The sequence below is a fragment of the Vicugna pacos genome, chromosome X (assembly GCF_048564905.1).
Source record: "Vicugna pacos chromosome X, VicPac4, whole genome shotgun sequence".
Classification (NCBI taxonomy): domain Eukaryota; kingdom Metazoa; phylum Chordata; class Mammalia; order Artiodactyla; family Camelidae; genus Vicugna; species Vicugna pacos.
In genome coordinates, this window is record NC_133023.1 from 56,173,090 (window position 1) to 56,191,308 (window position 18,219).

At 35.3% G+C, this 18,219-nt stretch overlaps 1 protein-coding gene and 1 long non-coding RNA gene across 3 annotated transcripts in view; one reads left to right on the forward strand and one right to left on the reverse strand.

Annotated features, from left to right (window-relative positions):
• LOC140691766 (uncharacterized) overlaps positions 1 to 18,219 on the forward strand; it is a 302,036-nt gene that overhangs the window by 265,759 nt on the left and 18,058 nt on the right. The gene's annotated exons all lie outside the window — the stretch shown is intronic.
• PHKA1 (phosphorylase kinase regulatory subunit alpha 1) overlaps positions 1 to 18,219 on the reverse strand; it is a 106,209-nt gene that overhangs the window by 83,723 nt on the left and 4,267 nt on the right. For both annotated transcript variants that reach the window (XM_006218472.4, XM_006218471.4), the window contains exons 3-6: positions 15,028 to 15,075; positions 13,042 to 13,210; positions 6,766 to 6,848; positions 3,497 to 3,577 (exon numbers count right to left, since the gene is read on the reverse strand). In XM_006218472.4, the coding sequence (XP_006218534.1) occupies positions 3,497 to 3,577; positions 6,766 to 6,848; positions 13,042 to 13,210; positions 15,028 to 15,075 (381 nt within the window). The remainder of the gene's footprint in view (positions 1 to 3,496; positions 3,578 to 6,765; positions 6,849 to 13,041; positions 13,211 to 15,027; positions 15,076 to 18,219) is intronic.

Genomic DNA, 18,219 nt, shown 5'->3' on the forward strand with positions numbered 1-18,219 from the left:
TATAGAATGGGAGAAAGTATTTGGAAACCACATGAGAAGTTTATATCCAAAATATGTAAAGAACTCATACAATTCAACAGCAAAAACCCCCACATAATTCAATTAAAAATGGGCAATGGAACTGAATAGACATTTTTTCCAAAGAGGACATACAAATGGCCAACAGGTACATGAAAAGATGGTCAACATCACTTATCAACAGGGAAATGCAAATCCAAACCACAATGTGATATCACCTCACATCTGTCAGAATGGGTATTATCAAAAAGATAAGTATTGGTGAGGATGTGGAGAAAAGGGAACTCCTGTACACTGTTGGTGGGAATGCAAGCTGGTTCAGCCACTATGGAAAATAATAAGTATGGAGGTTACTCAAAAAATTAAAAATAGAACTACCATATGATCAGCAATTTTACTACTGGGTATATATCCAAAGGAAATGATAACAGGATATCAAACAGATATATGCACTCCTATGTTTACTGCTGCATCATTCACAACAGCCAAGATACAGAAACAACAGAAGCATCTGTCAACAGACGAATGGATAAAGATGTGTGTGTGTGTGTGTGTATGTGTATGTGCGTATAACAGAATATTATTCAGTCATAAGAAAGAAAGAAATCTTTACCATTTGTGACAACATGGATATACCTTGAGGGTATTATGCTAACTGAGATAAATCAGGCAGAGGAAGACAGATACTGTATTATACCCCTTATATGTGGAAACCAACAAAGTTGAACTTGTAAAAACAGAGTAGAATGAGTTATTTTCTAAGTATTAATTCCCCGAAGTAGAATAACTGGGTCAAAAGGTATGAATAATTTTTAAGACATAATGCTAAATTGCTTTTCATGTAAGCTATACCATAGTGTATGACAGAAACTTCTTTAATGCAAACAAAGTATTATCTTTAAATTGTTTCTTAATTTGATAGAAAAATGGTGAGTCTGTTGTATTAATTTGCTTATAAGGTTGAATATTCTTTTAAGTATTTATTAGTTATTTATAGTTCCTCAATTATGAGGCAGAGCTGATTTAGTCTTTGGGATAGCAGGCAGTTCTGAAAAGCTTTCCTGGAGAAATTATGTCTAAACTGAGACCTAATGGGTAAGCAGAAATCATTCAGGTACAAAATACTTATTAATTACAAGAAGAAAAACAGCAAATTTACCGCAGAGAAATACAGCAGATACCACCTTAATGAAGTCATCAAACTTAACATGAACAGCAATGGGACAAATCCACATCTGGTACTTCTTGATGATGTACTGAGGACACATCATCATTTCTGTAGTATTCTTGCCAAAATGCATAGCTTGAATCAAATCATGAGGAAATACCACACAAAATCAAATTGAGGGACATTCTATAAAACAACTCGCCTATAATCTTTAAAAATGCCGAAGTCATAAAAGGCAAGTAAGGTCCAAAGTATTATTCCAGGTTAAAGGAATCTAAAGAGACATTACAACTAAACATAACATGTTATCCTGGATTGGATCCTGGATCATAAGGTTTTTGTTTGTTTCTTTTTGCTATAAATGATACTATTAGGACAATTAAAGAAATCTGAATGGGGTCTTTGGATTAGGTGGTAGTATAATGCCAGTGTTCATTTCATGATTTTGATGATTGTACCATGGTTATGGAAGAGTCTTTGAGGAAACTCACACTGAAATATTTAGGAAAAATGAGGCATCATTGCAATTTACTCTCAACTGGTTCGGAAAACCATAATGTGTGTGTGTTAACAAAAAGCAAGTGTTAACAAGAGGGGATCTTGGATGAAGTGTATATGGGAATTCTTTGCAGAATTCTTGCAACACTCCCAAGGTCTGAAATGATTTCAAAATAAAATGTAAAGAAAAGTTTCAGTGGTTAAAAAAATTTTAAGTCAAATTATTCCAAAGTATTGGTAATACCCAGAGTAGTGAGGGTTTGAGAAAAATGGCGCATATGGCACATGATGGCATTCATCCATCATATATGAATGGGGCAAAACATAAACGGTTGGAAATTATTTTGGTGGGCAATTAAAAGAATTTATATCACTTAAACCAGTGATTTCCCTTTTAGGAATCTATCCTACAAAAATATTTGTACAAGTTCACCAGAATATATGTACAAGGATCCTCACTAAAGCATTATTATCAGTAGAGTAATTATTAAATACTGTGCAGCAACTGAAAAGAATGAACTAGATTATCTGTATGAAAGAGGATGTTTGGTTATGTTGTTCAGTGAAATATGAGATTGCTGAATTTAAAAAATCAGGTAACAAAGAGGTAAACAGAGTAGGATTTAGTTTTTAAAAATAAGATCAATATCTGTATCACTTTGGTAATTAAAAATGCAGTAAAAACAGAAAGTTTACCCAGGGAATAAATATTTTATAGGCACAAAGTTCCAAATATATTCATAAATTCAACCACGTTAATTATATAGTTTAAATTTTCTATTTCTATTTCTTATTTTTATCTGTCATAGCTTGTCAGTGGTTTGTGTTAAGTTGTCCCCTTATAGCTATTTCTATTTTGCCTTGTGTTTCTAATATATTTTGCCTGTATTAACTGAAAATACATTCCAGACCAGACTTTCTCATTATAGGTTGTGCCTTTTAAAATTCTATCTTGACCCTCTCTGTCCTCTTTGTTCCATGTAATACTTAAAAAAATATATTTATTTATTTATTTTATTGAAGTGCACAGTCAATTACAATGTGTCATAAATACTTTTTTGCTTTGAATTCTACTTCATTTGACATTCACATAGTCACCTGTGATCTTTTTTGTTTATTTTGGCCAGACTTTGCCCATCCTTCTGCTTTTAATCTTTCTGTAGCAATTTGTTGTCTTAGAGTTATAGGTGGTATAGGTATATACTGGAGTTCTTTTTTCTTTTCTTTTTTTAAAATCAATCTGTAACTTTGCCTTTTGGTAAGGGAAACAAATTAAGTCATGAATATTTATCATTATAATGAATATGTTTGATACTATTCATGCTATCCTAGTTTATGCCTTCTTGCTGTTTCCAGAGATAAGAGCTGAAAATAAGGTGGTAGCAGTAGGAAGGAAAAGATGAAGCCAAGTAGAAGATAATAATGATGAAGATAACAATACAGGGGATGCAAGAGAATGACTAGGGTGGAGGATTGAGAGATGGTTCCCTGATATCAAGCTTTTTCAACTGGTGTATAGAAGGAACAGAAGCCGTCTTTTGTTTGTTTTTGTAGTGACACAGATGATGAGTTTAGCTTAAGATATGTTTTCTGAGGTCCTTGTAGGATATATAAGTAGATATATGCTACAAAAGCAGTTGAACATACAAATCTGGAGCTTTTGAAAGAAGTCTTCATCTACATGCCCATAATTCTATGGGAAAATTGTAATATTGCCTGTGGTTTAAAAGGACAATTAACTTGATGATGGCCCACAGGCACGTTAAGCCTTCCTTACCTGACATGTGGTAAAAACAAGGCAAGAAAAATTACCTTTGCCATTCCAACTGAACTGGCATTCAATTCTGAGATCCCTTGGTTGGTCTTGTCTCCACGTTCCCATATCCCGAAGTCCTGGCATAAAATAACCAACACACCATTAGCAAGTCATGCTTATTAGATACACAATCCTTGAATAAAAGGTACACATATTAAGCTAAGTTTCCATATATACATTTACCCACAATGCTTACTAAGGAGATGCCAATGAGTTAGGTTCCCCCCATAGCTATTTTCCCAGTAGCTTTAAATTCTGTTGGGGCCTCCAAGAAGTTAGAAGACCCTCTGATAGTTTATCAGGACTAAGAACTGTAACAGTCCATCTTAAGAAGTGCTTCTCAAATTTTTTTCATAAAAGCAGATACCCAGGGGGGTAGGAGATGGAGCCTAAACAGTAACCAAGTATTTTATCTTAAACATCCATTCTAATTTTACTCTCTATTGGCATTGACCATGTACCATGCACTTGCCTATGCATTTGACACTATTATCTTCCTTAATCGTTACATTTTACAGATGATGAAACTGAGGTACAAAGAGAGGTTAAATGACTCACCCAAGGTCACAACATTAATAAATGACAGAGCTAGGATTAGAGTCCAAGTGCTCCAAAGCTTACATTCTTAACCATAGCTCTATACATTCCCTTGATAATATAAAGAAAACATTTAAAATTAATTAAAATGTTTCTTATTTTGAAATAACTTTAGACTTACAGAAAAGCTACAAAAATAGTGAGGTCCCACACACCTTTCACTCAGCTTCCACTAATGCTAATACCTGACATAACCACAGTACAATTGTCAAAGTGAAGAAATTAACATCAGTTAAATACTAGTAACCAAATTATTGACTTTACTAGGATTTCACTGGTTTTTTTCATTAATAGCCTTCTATATTCCTGGATCCAATCCACAATACCATGTTGCATTTGTCATGCCTCGTTAGTCTCTTCCAATCAGTTGCAGTTTCTCAAGTCTTTCATGATCTTGACACTTTCTGAAGATTAGTGGTCAGATATTTTATAGATTTCCCTCAGTTTGGGTTTGCTCGATGTCTTCTCTTGATTAGACTGAAGTTAAGTATTTTTGACAAGAATACTATAGACATTATGCTCCTTCTTAGTGCATCATATCAGAGGTACATGATGTTGATATGTCTTATTACTGATGATGTTAACCTTCATCACTTGGTTAAGATATTGTCTGCAGACTATTTTTCTATTATACTATTATATTATTATACTATTTATAAGGATATCTCAGAGATATTGTGGGTTCAGTTCCAGACCACAACAATAAAGTGAATATTGCAACAAAGTAAGTCACGTGACTTTTTGGTTTTCCAGTGCATGTAAGTTATGTTTACACTATACTATAGTCTATTAAGTGTGCAATAGTATTATGTCTAAGTAAACAATGCACATTTCTTAATTAAAAAATACCTTATTGCTAAAAAATGCTAACCATTATCTGAGACTTCAGTGAGTCATACTGTTTTTGCTGGTGGAAGGCTTGAATACTGCGAGAATTACCAAAATGTAACACAGAGACATGAAGTGAGCAAATGCTGTTGGAAAAACGGCACCAATAGACTTGCTTGATGCAGGGTTGCCACAAACCTTCAATTTGTAAAACTGTGAAGTGCAATAAAGCAAAGCACAGTAAAATAAGGTATGCTTGTAATTAATATCTTGAGAGAGATACTTTATGATTGTGCAAATATCCTGTTTATCTTCATCCACCCACTAACTTAGCATCCATTGGTGAATTGTGCCTGCAATAATTTATAGTGGCGTTTCAACGGTGATTTTCTAGTTCCTTCATTACCCCTACACTCATTAATTGCAATTCTTCTCTAAGGAAGAGCTATCCTCTCTACCCCATTTATTTACTCAGTTATTTATTTACACTCGTATGAACTTAAAAATATTTAGGTTATTCTCTGGGTTATAATAAAATGTTATCATTATTTATTTTGTTGCTCAACTTGTTCCAGTTTTAGCCATTGGGAGTTCTTCTAGGTTGGCTCCTGTGCCCTTTTGACATGCTCCATTCTTTTTGAACACTTCCTCACTTTTTATCACTATAAGATACTCCAATCTCATCTTGTATTTTCCCTTCCCCAACCCTAGAATCAACCACTTCTACAAGGAATCCTGGTTTCTCTTATTAAAGAATGATAGTTACATACAAGACCTGGGCACTGGTGTTCACTGTTACTGTGGTGTCAGGCTTCTAGGCCCTCTCATTGAACAAGACTTGGAAACATCCATGTGCACACGTATGTACGTTTATTTCGGTATCTATCTTAAATTACTCTTCATAACATATCTCTGAGCTAAAAAATGAAGCTTCAGAAAGGTAACCCATATTTATCCCATGACTAGTCTCATTTGCCCCTAAACCCAGCTCTACCTTAGTTTGTGCAGCAAATATCAGACTATTAGAAGGCACAAAGATCATTAATTCTACTGCTGCAACCCTTGGCTGCAATGGAGAAGCCAGAGAACCCTGGATCACAGCAGGCCTATGGTATCAGAAAACAAAGTGGTCCATCAACAAGTAATGTCTATTTGCATCAAATATGTCTACATCAGAATTATCCTTCTGGCAAATATGGAGTGACAGGTTCCAGATTTATCCTCACACCAATAACTAAAAAGCAACTAAACAAACTAAAACAATTAAACAATTATAAAACAACTAGAATATTTGTGATGCAGCCATTTTCAATACAATGAACATCATACAATGAAGAACAGCAGTCTCTGAGAGAAAAGATGTTAAATATACTATGACTTAATAAAAACCTACCTCACATAGTAGTTGTGAGAAGAAGTAACTATTTTTGTATAGTAAGCACTGGACCAATGTCTACAGATGATATTAAACACATTAAACTTTATTTTCAAGTAGTTAACTGACCCGTAATACTCCCTAGCCATCTTGTTCCTGTTTATTCACAAACCATTAAAATAAGACCACAATTTAGACCCAGACTGCCAAATACATACCATGAGGTATAACAGAGTTTGAAAGGAATGAAAGCATTGCATCTTGACTCTCTTAACTCTGTAAATCCCTTGGGAAGAAGGCAAATAGAGGATGACAGAGTTTAGCAAAGAAAAAGGCTGAAGGCAATTTCTGCCAGAAGCCTTATAGATTGGTTCACTATGAGGGTCAGCAGTAAGAGAACAAATGGGTTGTTCAGTATTTTAAAAACATCATATGTTTAAAATTCATTCTAAAATGAGTACTTACAGCAGTTTTATATGCAGATTCAATGTAAAACACAAGGTTCTGTATGAAATTAACTTCGTCTAGGCTGTGGATGATATGAAGTCCTGAAGAAAAATAGAATAAAGATATAGAGCTAGTCAATTATCACTACAGGCTTTATAGGCAGCCATAGTGACTAACTGACCCCTCCTTCCACTCCCAAGTAATCCTACTCCTGCTCAGGAATAAGGGGAGACACTTTGATTCCTAAACCATAAAAACAATACCACAAGTCTTTCCTAGGCGGGCCTTCAACTAAGTGAGATATCAGCATATTTTAACATGGAAGAATTTTCACTGCTATTTGTAGGTTTTAATGGAAAGTCTCAGACTCCTAAATCCATAGGCAACTAATTTATGATGTGTTTAAATGCACAAACCTAGGCATCTGGAAAAAGACAGACAAATACTTCAAAAAAGAGTTGAGGGTAGTCTAAATACTAAGAAGTAGGTAAAGATTATGATTTTTAAGAACTTAAAGCCATTCTTTGGGGAGTAAAAATGATAATTATTCTAAAGGTAAGCTATACAAAGATAGTTGTAGTTTATAAATAAAATGTTTTGCATGAATACATTCAATTTTTAAAACAACCCTAAGAGGTGTGCACCTCTATTTTCCACAGGAAGCATAGAAAAGTTAAATATTTGCCTAAGGTCATGTAACTAATAAATAGTGGAATCAGGACTCAACTGACTATCAACTTCTGTTTCACTTCAGAGACTGAGTTCCCAACCAAGATACAATACTGCATCCCAATATGTACAATATGATCTATTTTTGTTTAAAAACTAACTCCTCTCCTTTCCCCCACCATCAAGTGAGAAATACCAACAATTACACAGTGAAAGTTTTCCTCCTACCCAGAATCACATTCATTCCCACCCTGCCAAATCTCCTCTCTGGAGGAAACCAGTTTTACCAGTTTCCTCTGCAAACATAAATATCATAAGGGCGCTGTAAACTATACTGCACCTTGTTTTTTTCATATATAACTTGGAGACAATTTTTAAATATACCTGCCTCATGTTTTTAATGGCTACATAGCATTCCACTGAATCGCTATTCATATAACCAGTTCCCTACTGAAAGACATTTAGATTGTATCTAATCTTTCATCACTACAATCAATGCTGCAATAAATATCTGTGTATTTATATCTTTGTACACACGTACCAGCATATCAAGGTAAATTCTTAACTTCTGGGTCACAGATTTATATATATTATTTTTGTAACATTTTATTTTGGACATTTTCAAACGCAAAATGAAAGAATTTTACAGTGGCACCTGTATACAAACCATCCGGATTCAACCATTAACATTTTACTATACTTTTTCATTACATATCGATCCATTCAGCAACCCATCTTATTTTTTGACACACTTCAAAGTAAGGTGCAAATATCAGTACACTTCTCCCTAAATACTTCAACATGTGTACATTAAATGTTGACAATAATCACCAAGTTATCTTGCAAAGAAATTACACAGTTTACAAACTAACCAGAGCTGCCTGCCTGTTTCCTATACTCTTGTAAACATAGGCTTTAATAAAAATTTTTATCTTTGCCACTGTAATGGGTGAGAAATAGAATCTCCTTGTACTTTAATTTGTAGTGCTTTCAGTATGAGTAAGGTTGTGAGTTTTTTCTTATGTTTATAAATCATCTGTATTTCTTTTCCTATGAACTGTTTGGTCATGTCCCTCACCAATTTCTATTGAGTTGCTGGTCTTTTAGTTATTAATATATTAAGGAATATTAAGGAAATTAGCCTTTTGCCCATCATATGTGTTCCAAGTATTTTTCTAGCTTGTTTGAACTTTGATTTTGTTTACAGAATATTTTTCTTCCCAGAAACTTTTATTAAAAAGCTTTATGTCATGAATGTTTCTGGTATTTTTAGTTTCAGTTTTTGTATTTAAATCTTTGATCTATTGACAAATATTTTAAATCACAGAACTCTAAAATTGAAAAGGACTATATGATCTGGATCATCAGATCGCAAACTCCTCCTGATCCATGGCTCTGTTAAGATAGCAACCACAGTACAGGGCAGCACCAGCAGCAAATGAGTTTCCTTAAAGCAGTAATGAACTTTACCTCTTGGACAGAGAGGAAAAAAGAGAGGAGACATAGTAACATTGGACATTAGCTTCATAGCTTTACCTTGTCACTTTCATGTGCCAAGGTGGTTGAACAGAGATTGATAGAAGGTAAGAGGTGTGACAAACTTTTTGTCCATCTCTTAGACTTGTGTCACGATTAATCATTATACCATATAAATGCGACACATTTCTACCATCTGTCCCTTTGCTCATGACACTGTTTCCCTGGCGTTCTCTACATCTTGAAATCCTAATTGTTCTTTCAAGGCCCAGCTCAAATGCTATCTCCTTTTGTGGTGCTGCCATTGATTCCCCTCTTCTGTGCTTCATAAAATTTTATTTTTCTTGCTCTTATGAACTTATTTTTTTCTCTGTACCATAGATAAATCTGTACCTGAATGTGAAGGAAAGATGCATATCTTATTTATATTTGCAGTCCCTAGAAGTATCTCACATAGCCCCCAAAAGCATCACACATAGTAATGTGAATGGTATTAAATAATGCTCAACAGAAGATGTTCAGTCATTATTTATTGAATGATCTTAAACAATCTTTTTAACCACAGGGCAAGGACCTATCTCTTGAAGCAAGACCATACATGTAGGACCTCTGGGTCCTGTCCCTGTTGTGGAGCCAAGGCACTGCCTGCAGAATAGAGGGTGCAGACATGAGACACAAAGGTGAAATGAAGTAGGGCTTGGGTGCAGCCAAAGATGGCAGTGCTGTATAAAGCATATTAACACATGCAGAGCTCCAGAAATGAGGCTGACTCAGTGGTGTACTCCATTTAGATTGACTTGTACTCAGCTAAAATTAAGCCTCTCTCCCCCTCATTTTTAGAAACAATGTTACTGAGATATATTTCACATACCATACAATTCATCTATTTCAAGTATATAATTCAATGGTTTTTAGGATATGCAGTGTTCTGCAACCACCACCAGAATCAATTTTAGAACATTTTCTTCACCCCCAAAAGAAATTCTGTATCCACAGTAGTCACTCTATTTCCCTTCAACACTTGTCCCATTCTCTTCCCCTCACCTCCAAGTAATCACTAATCTACTGTCTGTCTCTAAAGATTTGCCTTACTGGACATTCATGTGAATGCAGTCATACCATACGTGGCCTTTTATGTCTGGGTTCTTTCACTTAGCATAAATTGCTCTCATCCAGTTAAATTCAGGCTCCATTTCAGGTGTTCTTTGCAGTTTTAATTTTTTAAAATTATTTTTTATGGGGGGAGGTAATTAGGTTTACTTATTTATTTTTTTAATGGAGGTACTGGGAATTGAACCCAGGACTTCCAGCATGCTAGGCCCGGGCTCTACCACTGAGCTATACCCTCCCCCTATTTCAGGTGTTCTTTGATTCCAGTCTTTGACACTTATTCTAACCTTAGGAGGGCTCTTTTTAGCTGTCTCTTTCCTTGGTTCTCTGATAAAACCTCTAGCTAGTTTATGGTTTAGCTTGTTGCTCTTATTGAGCTATCAGCCTCCTCATAATTTCTTAGAACCAAAATTTTCATTGTTTCTGAGTGCCCTTAGGCTTGAACTTTCCTACACTGCTCCAAATAGAGTCAGTTCTCTCGGGGGGAGTGATGGATTTTTCTGCTCTTGTGGTCTGCGTCACCCTCCATGCTACTAGAAAGGTGGGTCAAGCCAAGTATTCTGTCTGCTCTGCCTGGGGTTAAGCTTCCAATCCCTAAGTGGGACTGGAGGGTAGGAAGGGAGTCCCAGACCTCTTAGTTATTCTTGGCTGGACTAGAGCAGCTGCAACACAGAGCTGGCGAGGATGAGAAATGCTGGCAACCTACCTATTTCAGGGAGATATCATAACTTATCTCTCAGGGAGATATCAGACTGGGAGGAAGCCTTGTATTCTTGGCTGCATCCACCTCGAGTAGTGCTTCTGTAATGGTAAGCTTGGGAGTGGGACAGGGAGTAGGTTGTGGCCCAAATGCTATACACTCTCACTGCTAAGATTTAGATTTCCTTGAATTAACGTTTCTCCACTTGCTGTGTGCCCTCAGGGAAATTTCTAGTGGTTTTATTTTTATTTATTTATTTATTTTTCTTTCCTTTTCCTGTATCCATAGTTTTTTTTTAATTGAAGCATAGTCAGTTACAATGTGTCAATTTCTGGTGTGCAGCTTAATGTCCCAGTCATGTATATATGTATATACATTCATTTTCGTATTCTTACTCATTAAAGGTTATTATAAGATATTGAATATAGTTCCCTGTTCTATACAGAAGAATCCAGTGGTTTTAAATGATTGGTTTTCTAAAATTAATTTTCACTACTTACGGTTATTTTGCTGGGGAGAGGATCTCTGGAGCTCCTCTGCCCCTATCCTGAAAGTTGCAATCAGCTTCTGTGTAAGCCTCTCTTTTAACCAAGGTTGAGATTTTTTTTAAGAATTCAACAATGTGCAGAGAATTGCTAAATTTTCCATGAAGATCTTTCATACTCTACCCACCAATTATCTCTCACATCTATCCTTTTCCTCCTCAAGGTAACTGCCTTACATAGGTTTACATCATTTCTTGCCTAAAGTATTTCACTAACCTTCTAACTAGCCATCCATCTTAATTTCCTCCCCTATCCACTCTATCCTCCTGTTACTGCAGTGAATCATCTGAAACTTTGATTATTTACCTTGAGTGGCTCTCTACTGACTAAAGACTAAACTCCAAACTACTTAAGGTGGTACACGGGCCCTTAAACACTTAGCCCCAACTTCCTAGCTCCATCTTTTGCCATTTTTCCAGATCTATCTTATACTCTAACCATAGAAGATATCGAACCTTACCTTGGTGACCAGTACCTTTTAAACTTCTGGGATATACTCATGCTGTTCCCTCTCCTTTTCTGACTTGTGATTTTCTATTTATTCCTACTTATACCTCTAAGGCCTGACCAAATAATATCTACTTTATTCCAAGCACCTATCAAACTCAGCGCACCGAGTTGAAAATCAAATGTTAAGTCAAGAATCAACAAATATTGTTGAATGAATGAATATGTCTCTTACAAGCCTCTTTAGTATATTTCAGCTGCCCTTCTGGATGCAAAATGAAAAAAAGTCACAATGGATATTTAGACACTGCTTTGTAGAAAAACACTTCATAGTTGGTGTTAAAAGAATATTAGAAATGGAGTTATAGCTACTATTCTATTTAAATAAATGAAACCTAAAAAATATTTATTCCAGGAGGAAAATTCCCTCCAAAAGAATGGTGTATGTGGATAGATATAACTTTAAGAAAAGGTTATTCAGCCTCTGGGCTGTGTGTTTTTCCGAAAGGAAAATAAAGTAAGGCTTTATCACCAAATATTTACTTATACGAGAAAAGGAGAAAAGTATTCTGGGGTAATTCTCCCCCTGAATTCCCTTAGTACCAAAGACCTCTGTCATCAGATAGGAAGATAAAGAAATTGAAATGTCAAAAATGTGGTATTGTGAGGAGTATATTTATTTACTTAGGAAGATCTGGCAAAGGTCTTATTTAATTTACAAACTGAGTGTGATCAGATTCAAAGTCCTCCCCGATTTAGAAGAAATAAAAGGGAATCATGTTAGTTCTTATAATTCCCTTTTTCAGGTAAAACATCTAAAGCTATTAGTGAAACCATATGAAAAGGGTGTGTTATTCAATAATTTAAAATAACTGAATTCTGATTCTTAAGTTAACTCCCCTAATATAATTTAGATGCCTATGACAGATGCCTTGTTTATAATATATCCATAAAGAGCAGTACACCGTAGATGATGTTAATACTAACTATATACTTGTCAGTGCATAGTATGAGAACAAACAATAAAACCTAGCCCTTCCTTCCCATCTTAGAGTATCTGGAGATTAATAAAAGATAAAAATACCTGTCGAAAGAAAATCTACCTCAAACTTCCTGGTTCTCAACTAAAAATATATATTAGTACCCCATTCTTGTCTCTCAATGTAAAAGAATACTAACTAGACCTCAGAGAGTTGGGGTTTTTTTGTTTAAAATTTCCAATGTGTATCTTTGAGCAATGTAAACAGTGATGTTGTTTTCTGGCCAACACCTTTGGAGAAGCCACTTTTGCCCAGAGTAAGTGCTCCACACTGCAGTGGTTCCCAGTACTTTCGTCCTTGTACTGACCTGAGGCAGTCATTTGTGCTAAGAAGAGCAGGTACACGGAGGTAGCATCCAACTGCAGGTGTCCCCACTGGTCATCACCCACTACAGTGGCACAGGTTTTGGTGTTGTACTTGGCATGGAGGCTATCCTTGGTACTCTGACTATACTTGAAGGATTCTACTTTATCCACCTGAAGCAAACAAAAACAGTAAAAGAAGGCTATGCAGAAAAATCAACCCATATGCCACACTTCTGTAGTACTCTAACATATACCATTGCATTCAGTCTTCAGGCAACTGGGCAACTGTGAATATTCAAAATACATTATTACCTCTTTTTCCCTACACTAATACAATTAGGAAAGTCTGTTATTGCTGTTTTTCAATTTAAGCAACTTAACTAGAAAATAATACCAGTCAAAATCAGCTATTTCCTGTTCATTACCTTTCTTTCACTCTTCAGATGGTTGTTTTGTCACTTTGTAGATAAAAACTAAGATGCAGAGAGGTTGAGTGAGAACAGCTTAGTAAGAGATAATGGAGTTGTAAAAAAGATGTGTCTGTTCCTGAAACAGGTAGGAATTTTGAGGGAAATTAGAACAAGAGTATATATTTGGAAGGAGTAATGGAAAGAACTGTGGAAGGATCCCTGGAGTGACAAAGAAAAGATACAAAAGAAAGCCGAAACCAAGGTCAGAAAGGAAGCAATGTGCAAGGAACAAATGAAAGACTTACTTCCTGAAACTTCCATTTGATTATGTATGCATCTGATATACGATAGTAACTATCATACCTTTAAATATGGTTAAAGAAATTAGTGACTTTAAACCTACTTGGTAAGGTAGAAAATGCAAATATCTAAAATACAAAAAAAATTAAAAAGTGGCAAAGAAGGAAAAAAACGATGGCTGTGAGACAGACCAGTAGAGATATCAGTGATAAAGTTCAGAAGTCTGGAGTTGATTTCTTTTTACTTTAGACTTGTTGTGTGCCTGGGGATGGCACTTTATTAATCTGGGCCTGAATTTCTCCTTCTAATAAAATGTAACCTTAGGCTCAAGAAAATCAGTTCAGAGTCAATGTGCACAACACGTGTAAAGATCTCCTAGGAAAAAAGTAAAACACTTTTGAATGGAAAAAATGTCATAAACAAACCCAAAAGATAAGCCAGAGACTGCTAAAAAATATTTGCAGTACATGTGACAAGGGATTAATATCCATAATGTACAGGAACTCCTCAAATAGGCAAGGAAGATGCAGCCCAAAAGAAAAACAGGCAGAGGCTCAAACAGGCAATTAACATAAGAAGAAATGAAAATTTTCAATCCACACATAAAAAGATGCTCAACTTCATTCAAGATCAGGAAAATGCGAATTAATGCCAGGGGATAAAAGTCTTTCGCCCCTTATGTCCAATCTTAAAATTTAAAACACTTTCAAAAGGTTTTTTTCCCCTAAGTTTTGTACCAAAATTCATCTGGTGGCAGCACCTGATTTAAAGTGACATGGAGCTATTTGTAGTTTTTATTTATTCTACTTAATTGTGAAAATGCATGTTTTTCTACAGAGAGATTAATGTTTTTGATGATAGAGTGCTGTTCTGGGCTTGCTGAGGGCATAACCTAATATATGGCATATGTACTGTATTACCTTTCAAAACCTGAAAAATTATGAATTATAAAATTTATCTGGTCCCAAGGGTTTCAGATGAGGGCTTAGAGACTTGTATCATCATTTACTCAATATACATAATTGTATGTACAGTAATGATGAAGTATATTAAAAATCATTTGTAGAGGGGGAAAAAGACTTCTAAGGTAACATTCCAGTGGTAACTAGGTGGTGAGATCATGGATGACATTCTACATCCCTTGATTTTACAAATTTTATAAAATTAGCATGTACTATTTGTGAAATTGAAAAAAAATAAGTTATAACTATTTTGTAAGGATAGAGATACTATTACAATGTGCTTTTATTAGAGAGGGTGTTGTTAACAATGCCATACCTGTCTGATCATGCAGTGCAGCAGTCCCCTCATCAGCTTCACCACACTCTGCAGAAATAAATGGAAACAAGACTGTTATAAACATCCTAGATACAGGAACACTTACTCAGCAACTGCAGTTGGTACATGACCTTTTGAGAACAAGTAACCTTATCCTGGGTTCCTATTTACATGGCATTTACTTTATAGGTACACAGAAGAGCAGATCGCAGCCAAAAGTGGAACCAAATGCTGCAGCTGGTGACTCCTTCAAGTTAAAAAAAAAAATCTAAGCTCCAACAGGTTTCTGTAAAACAAAGTCAACCATCCTATTAGAGGATATTCCACCTGGAAAAAGAAGGGCAAGTCAGCTCAAAAATCATAAAGCTATGAGGATATTCTAAAATACATCCTATGGCCTAGAATAGCCAACAGTGTCACTTTTATCTTTTCTAAACTAGTCAAGACTTATCTTCAAGAGTCCACAGAAATATTTTTCTGGACATTTCCCCTAGAGGATAAATGAACTTCAATTCAGAATAATTATAAAGGGAATTGTTAGTCCAACTCGACCCGTTTCCCTGAAAAACAACAAAAACAACAACACAAACTTATGTCTCAAGTTATCACTACTTCTCTTACTAGGACTTGGCAATTTCTAAAGTAATTAATTTTCTAAACAAAACACTCCAAAATTCTGATTACCAACTATATGCTTTATTAGTATAATATAGTAACAATAATTAAATTTAATTATAGTATAGTATAATATAGTATACCTTATACCATATCAGTTATACTATACTAGTTAGTATAATATGTATAATAATAATATAAGAAGTATATTTAATTATAATATAGTGTAAAATCATATACTATAATATACTTGTTATACTACGTAACACTAGAAGGGCCCATCAACAGTGGCATTGGTAGGCAATATGTTTTGGAAGAATATAGCACCAAACAGCTTCTCCATTTCTCTAAGCTTTCTGTTTCACAGTCCAGAAGAAATACAACCAGGTTACTCCAGGGAATGCTTGCTCAGAGGTGGCTTCAGGACATCTCTGAAAACTAATCTACTTGGGAGCAGCATCCTTCTGTTATTTTTTCAAAACATTCAAGTGAGACTACAAGCAGTAGATATGATAAGGACAAGTATCTATTAAACTATGTTCCAATTGTTTATGAAGTCTTTCACTGAGGGGAAAATAAAGTGTTTCCTTGGAAGAGTTCCCTTTCTTAAGTAATTTCTGTCTACAAATGGTCTCTTGCCCTTACAGATCAAGGAAAGAAACAGAGAGCAAGTGAGGGAAAGAAAGAGAGAGAGAGAGAGAACAAACAGGCAGTGTATGATCTTGTCACCTTTTAAAGCATGAAGCATTTATTATAAAGTAATGAAACTGACTGCAACCCTACAAGAAAATCTCTATCATTACTCTGATCCTAATTAAAAGGACCATCCTTTAGTATACTGTTATAGACAGAATTTAACACAGCCTCCTCACTCTGTGGGTAGACTTTATTTAATTCTAAATTATCTTCTACATGTCACTGGTTTCTATCCTATCCTTTCAATTCCCTTTGCCATCCAGCCCTGCTACTACTGTCCACATTTTCTTTAACTTAAACAGCAGACCTGGGGAATGATGGACGCAGTGGAGGATTCCTGATTGCCATCTACTTTTGTCCTCCTGGAATGGCCACTGTCAGACATTTGTGTCCTCAAGTTCCAACTTCCAAGTCAGGATAAAATTAATAGAAAGCATGGAATGAGGGGAAGTCTCTGTACTTGTATTCCCCTAAACTGCCCATTTCCTGATTCAAGTGTACTAGTTGACATTAATTATACATGTTTATTCATACACCAGGGCTCCTAACTATACCAAGTGACACCCTCTTCTAACCTACTTTTTTTGAGGATATGGATCTATGTGTTTGTGAATTGACTATATGAGGATATATAACTATTTACATACAACCATGGCTATGTAAGTATTAATCTCTGTCTCTCTCTCAAGGTATGTGTACAATCAGATACATATGAGCATCTAAAATATGCAAAGCACCCTACTAGGCTTTGCAAAACATAAAGACAAGGAAGACAGGCCAGATACGTTAAAAAAAAAACTAAACTATGAACATAGTCTACCTAACAATTCCTGGTTATCCTTTGAAACCCAGCTCCTCTGTAAATCCTTATTTGCCTTGTTCAGGGGAAATTAGACTTTCCAGAACGTTGCACTTATCTCCTATATACATAGTACCTACAGTCTCTGTCCTAATGTATTATAACTATGTTTATATATCTGTCTCCCCCATCAGGCTATGAAAAGCTTAAGAAAAAGAGGCAGAGAGCAGTTCAGAAATAGACCTTTAAGTCAAAGCACAAAGCAGATTGTATGTTTAAAAATATATATTCCATGTCCGCAAGTAACTCTCAAATGGCTTACCAAAAAAATCACCTGTGTGCGCACGCACGTTTAGAGGGAGGATGCAAATATGACAAAATGTTAACTAGCGATTCTAGATAAAGAGTATATGCAAATATGTTCATTTTACTATTCCTATAACTTTTCTGTAAATTTAAAATTTTTCAAAATACAAAATTCAGAGTTAAATATAGACATTTTGCCCCATGTTATTTTGTATATTTATTACAGAGCCCAGCACATGATACACAAAGTCTGCTCAGTGAAAAACTGAACATGTTGAATGGCATAGACCATAGTAATGTAGAAGTTCTAAGAAAGCAATCCCGAGAAAGAAGTGATCACTGTAAAACTCAGAGGTCTATGAGGACAAGAACCACAGAAAAAGTGGGATTAGTGCCAGGCTTCACAGGCGGAAGACACAGCTCATAAAAAGATCTGGAGGTGGGAATGTCCATGGCGTCCATGGAGGAAAAATTCAAAAAGACTAGATCTGAAGTTATAATACCCAGGTAGTATTCATGCTACCATCAAATTCCAACCTCATCTCCCTGCTTCAATCCCTTCATTTGTAAAACCCCCCACTTATTGGGGAAAGTCATACCTAATTCACAGGGTGTTGTAAGAATAAAATATTAGTAATTACGGGGAAGTATGAAGTACAATAAAAAGTCTTTACACAAATGTCAGGTATTTTTATTAAGGGATTGTTAGAATAATGAGGACACCAACCTGGTTAGAACTAGGGGTAGAATACAGGGTATCAGCATGATACAATACT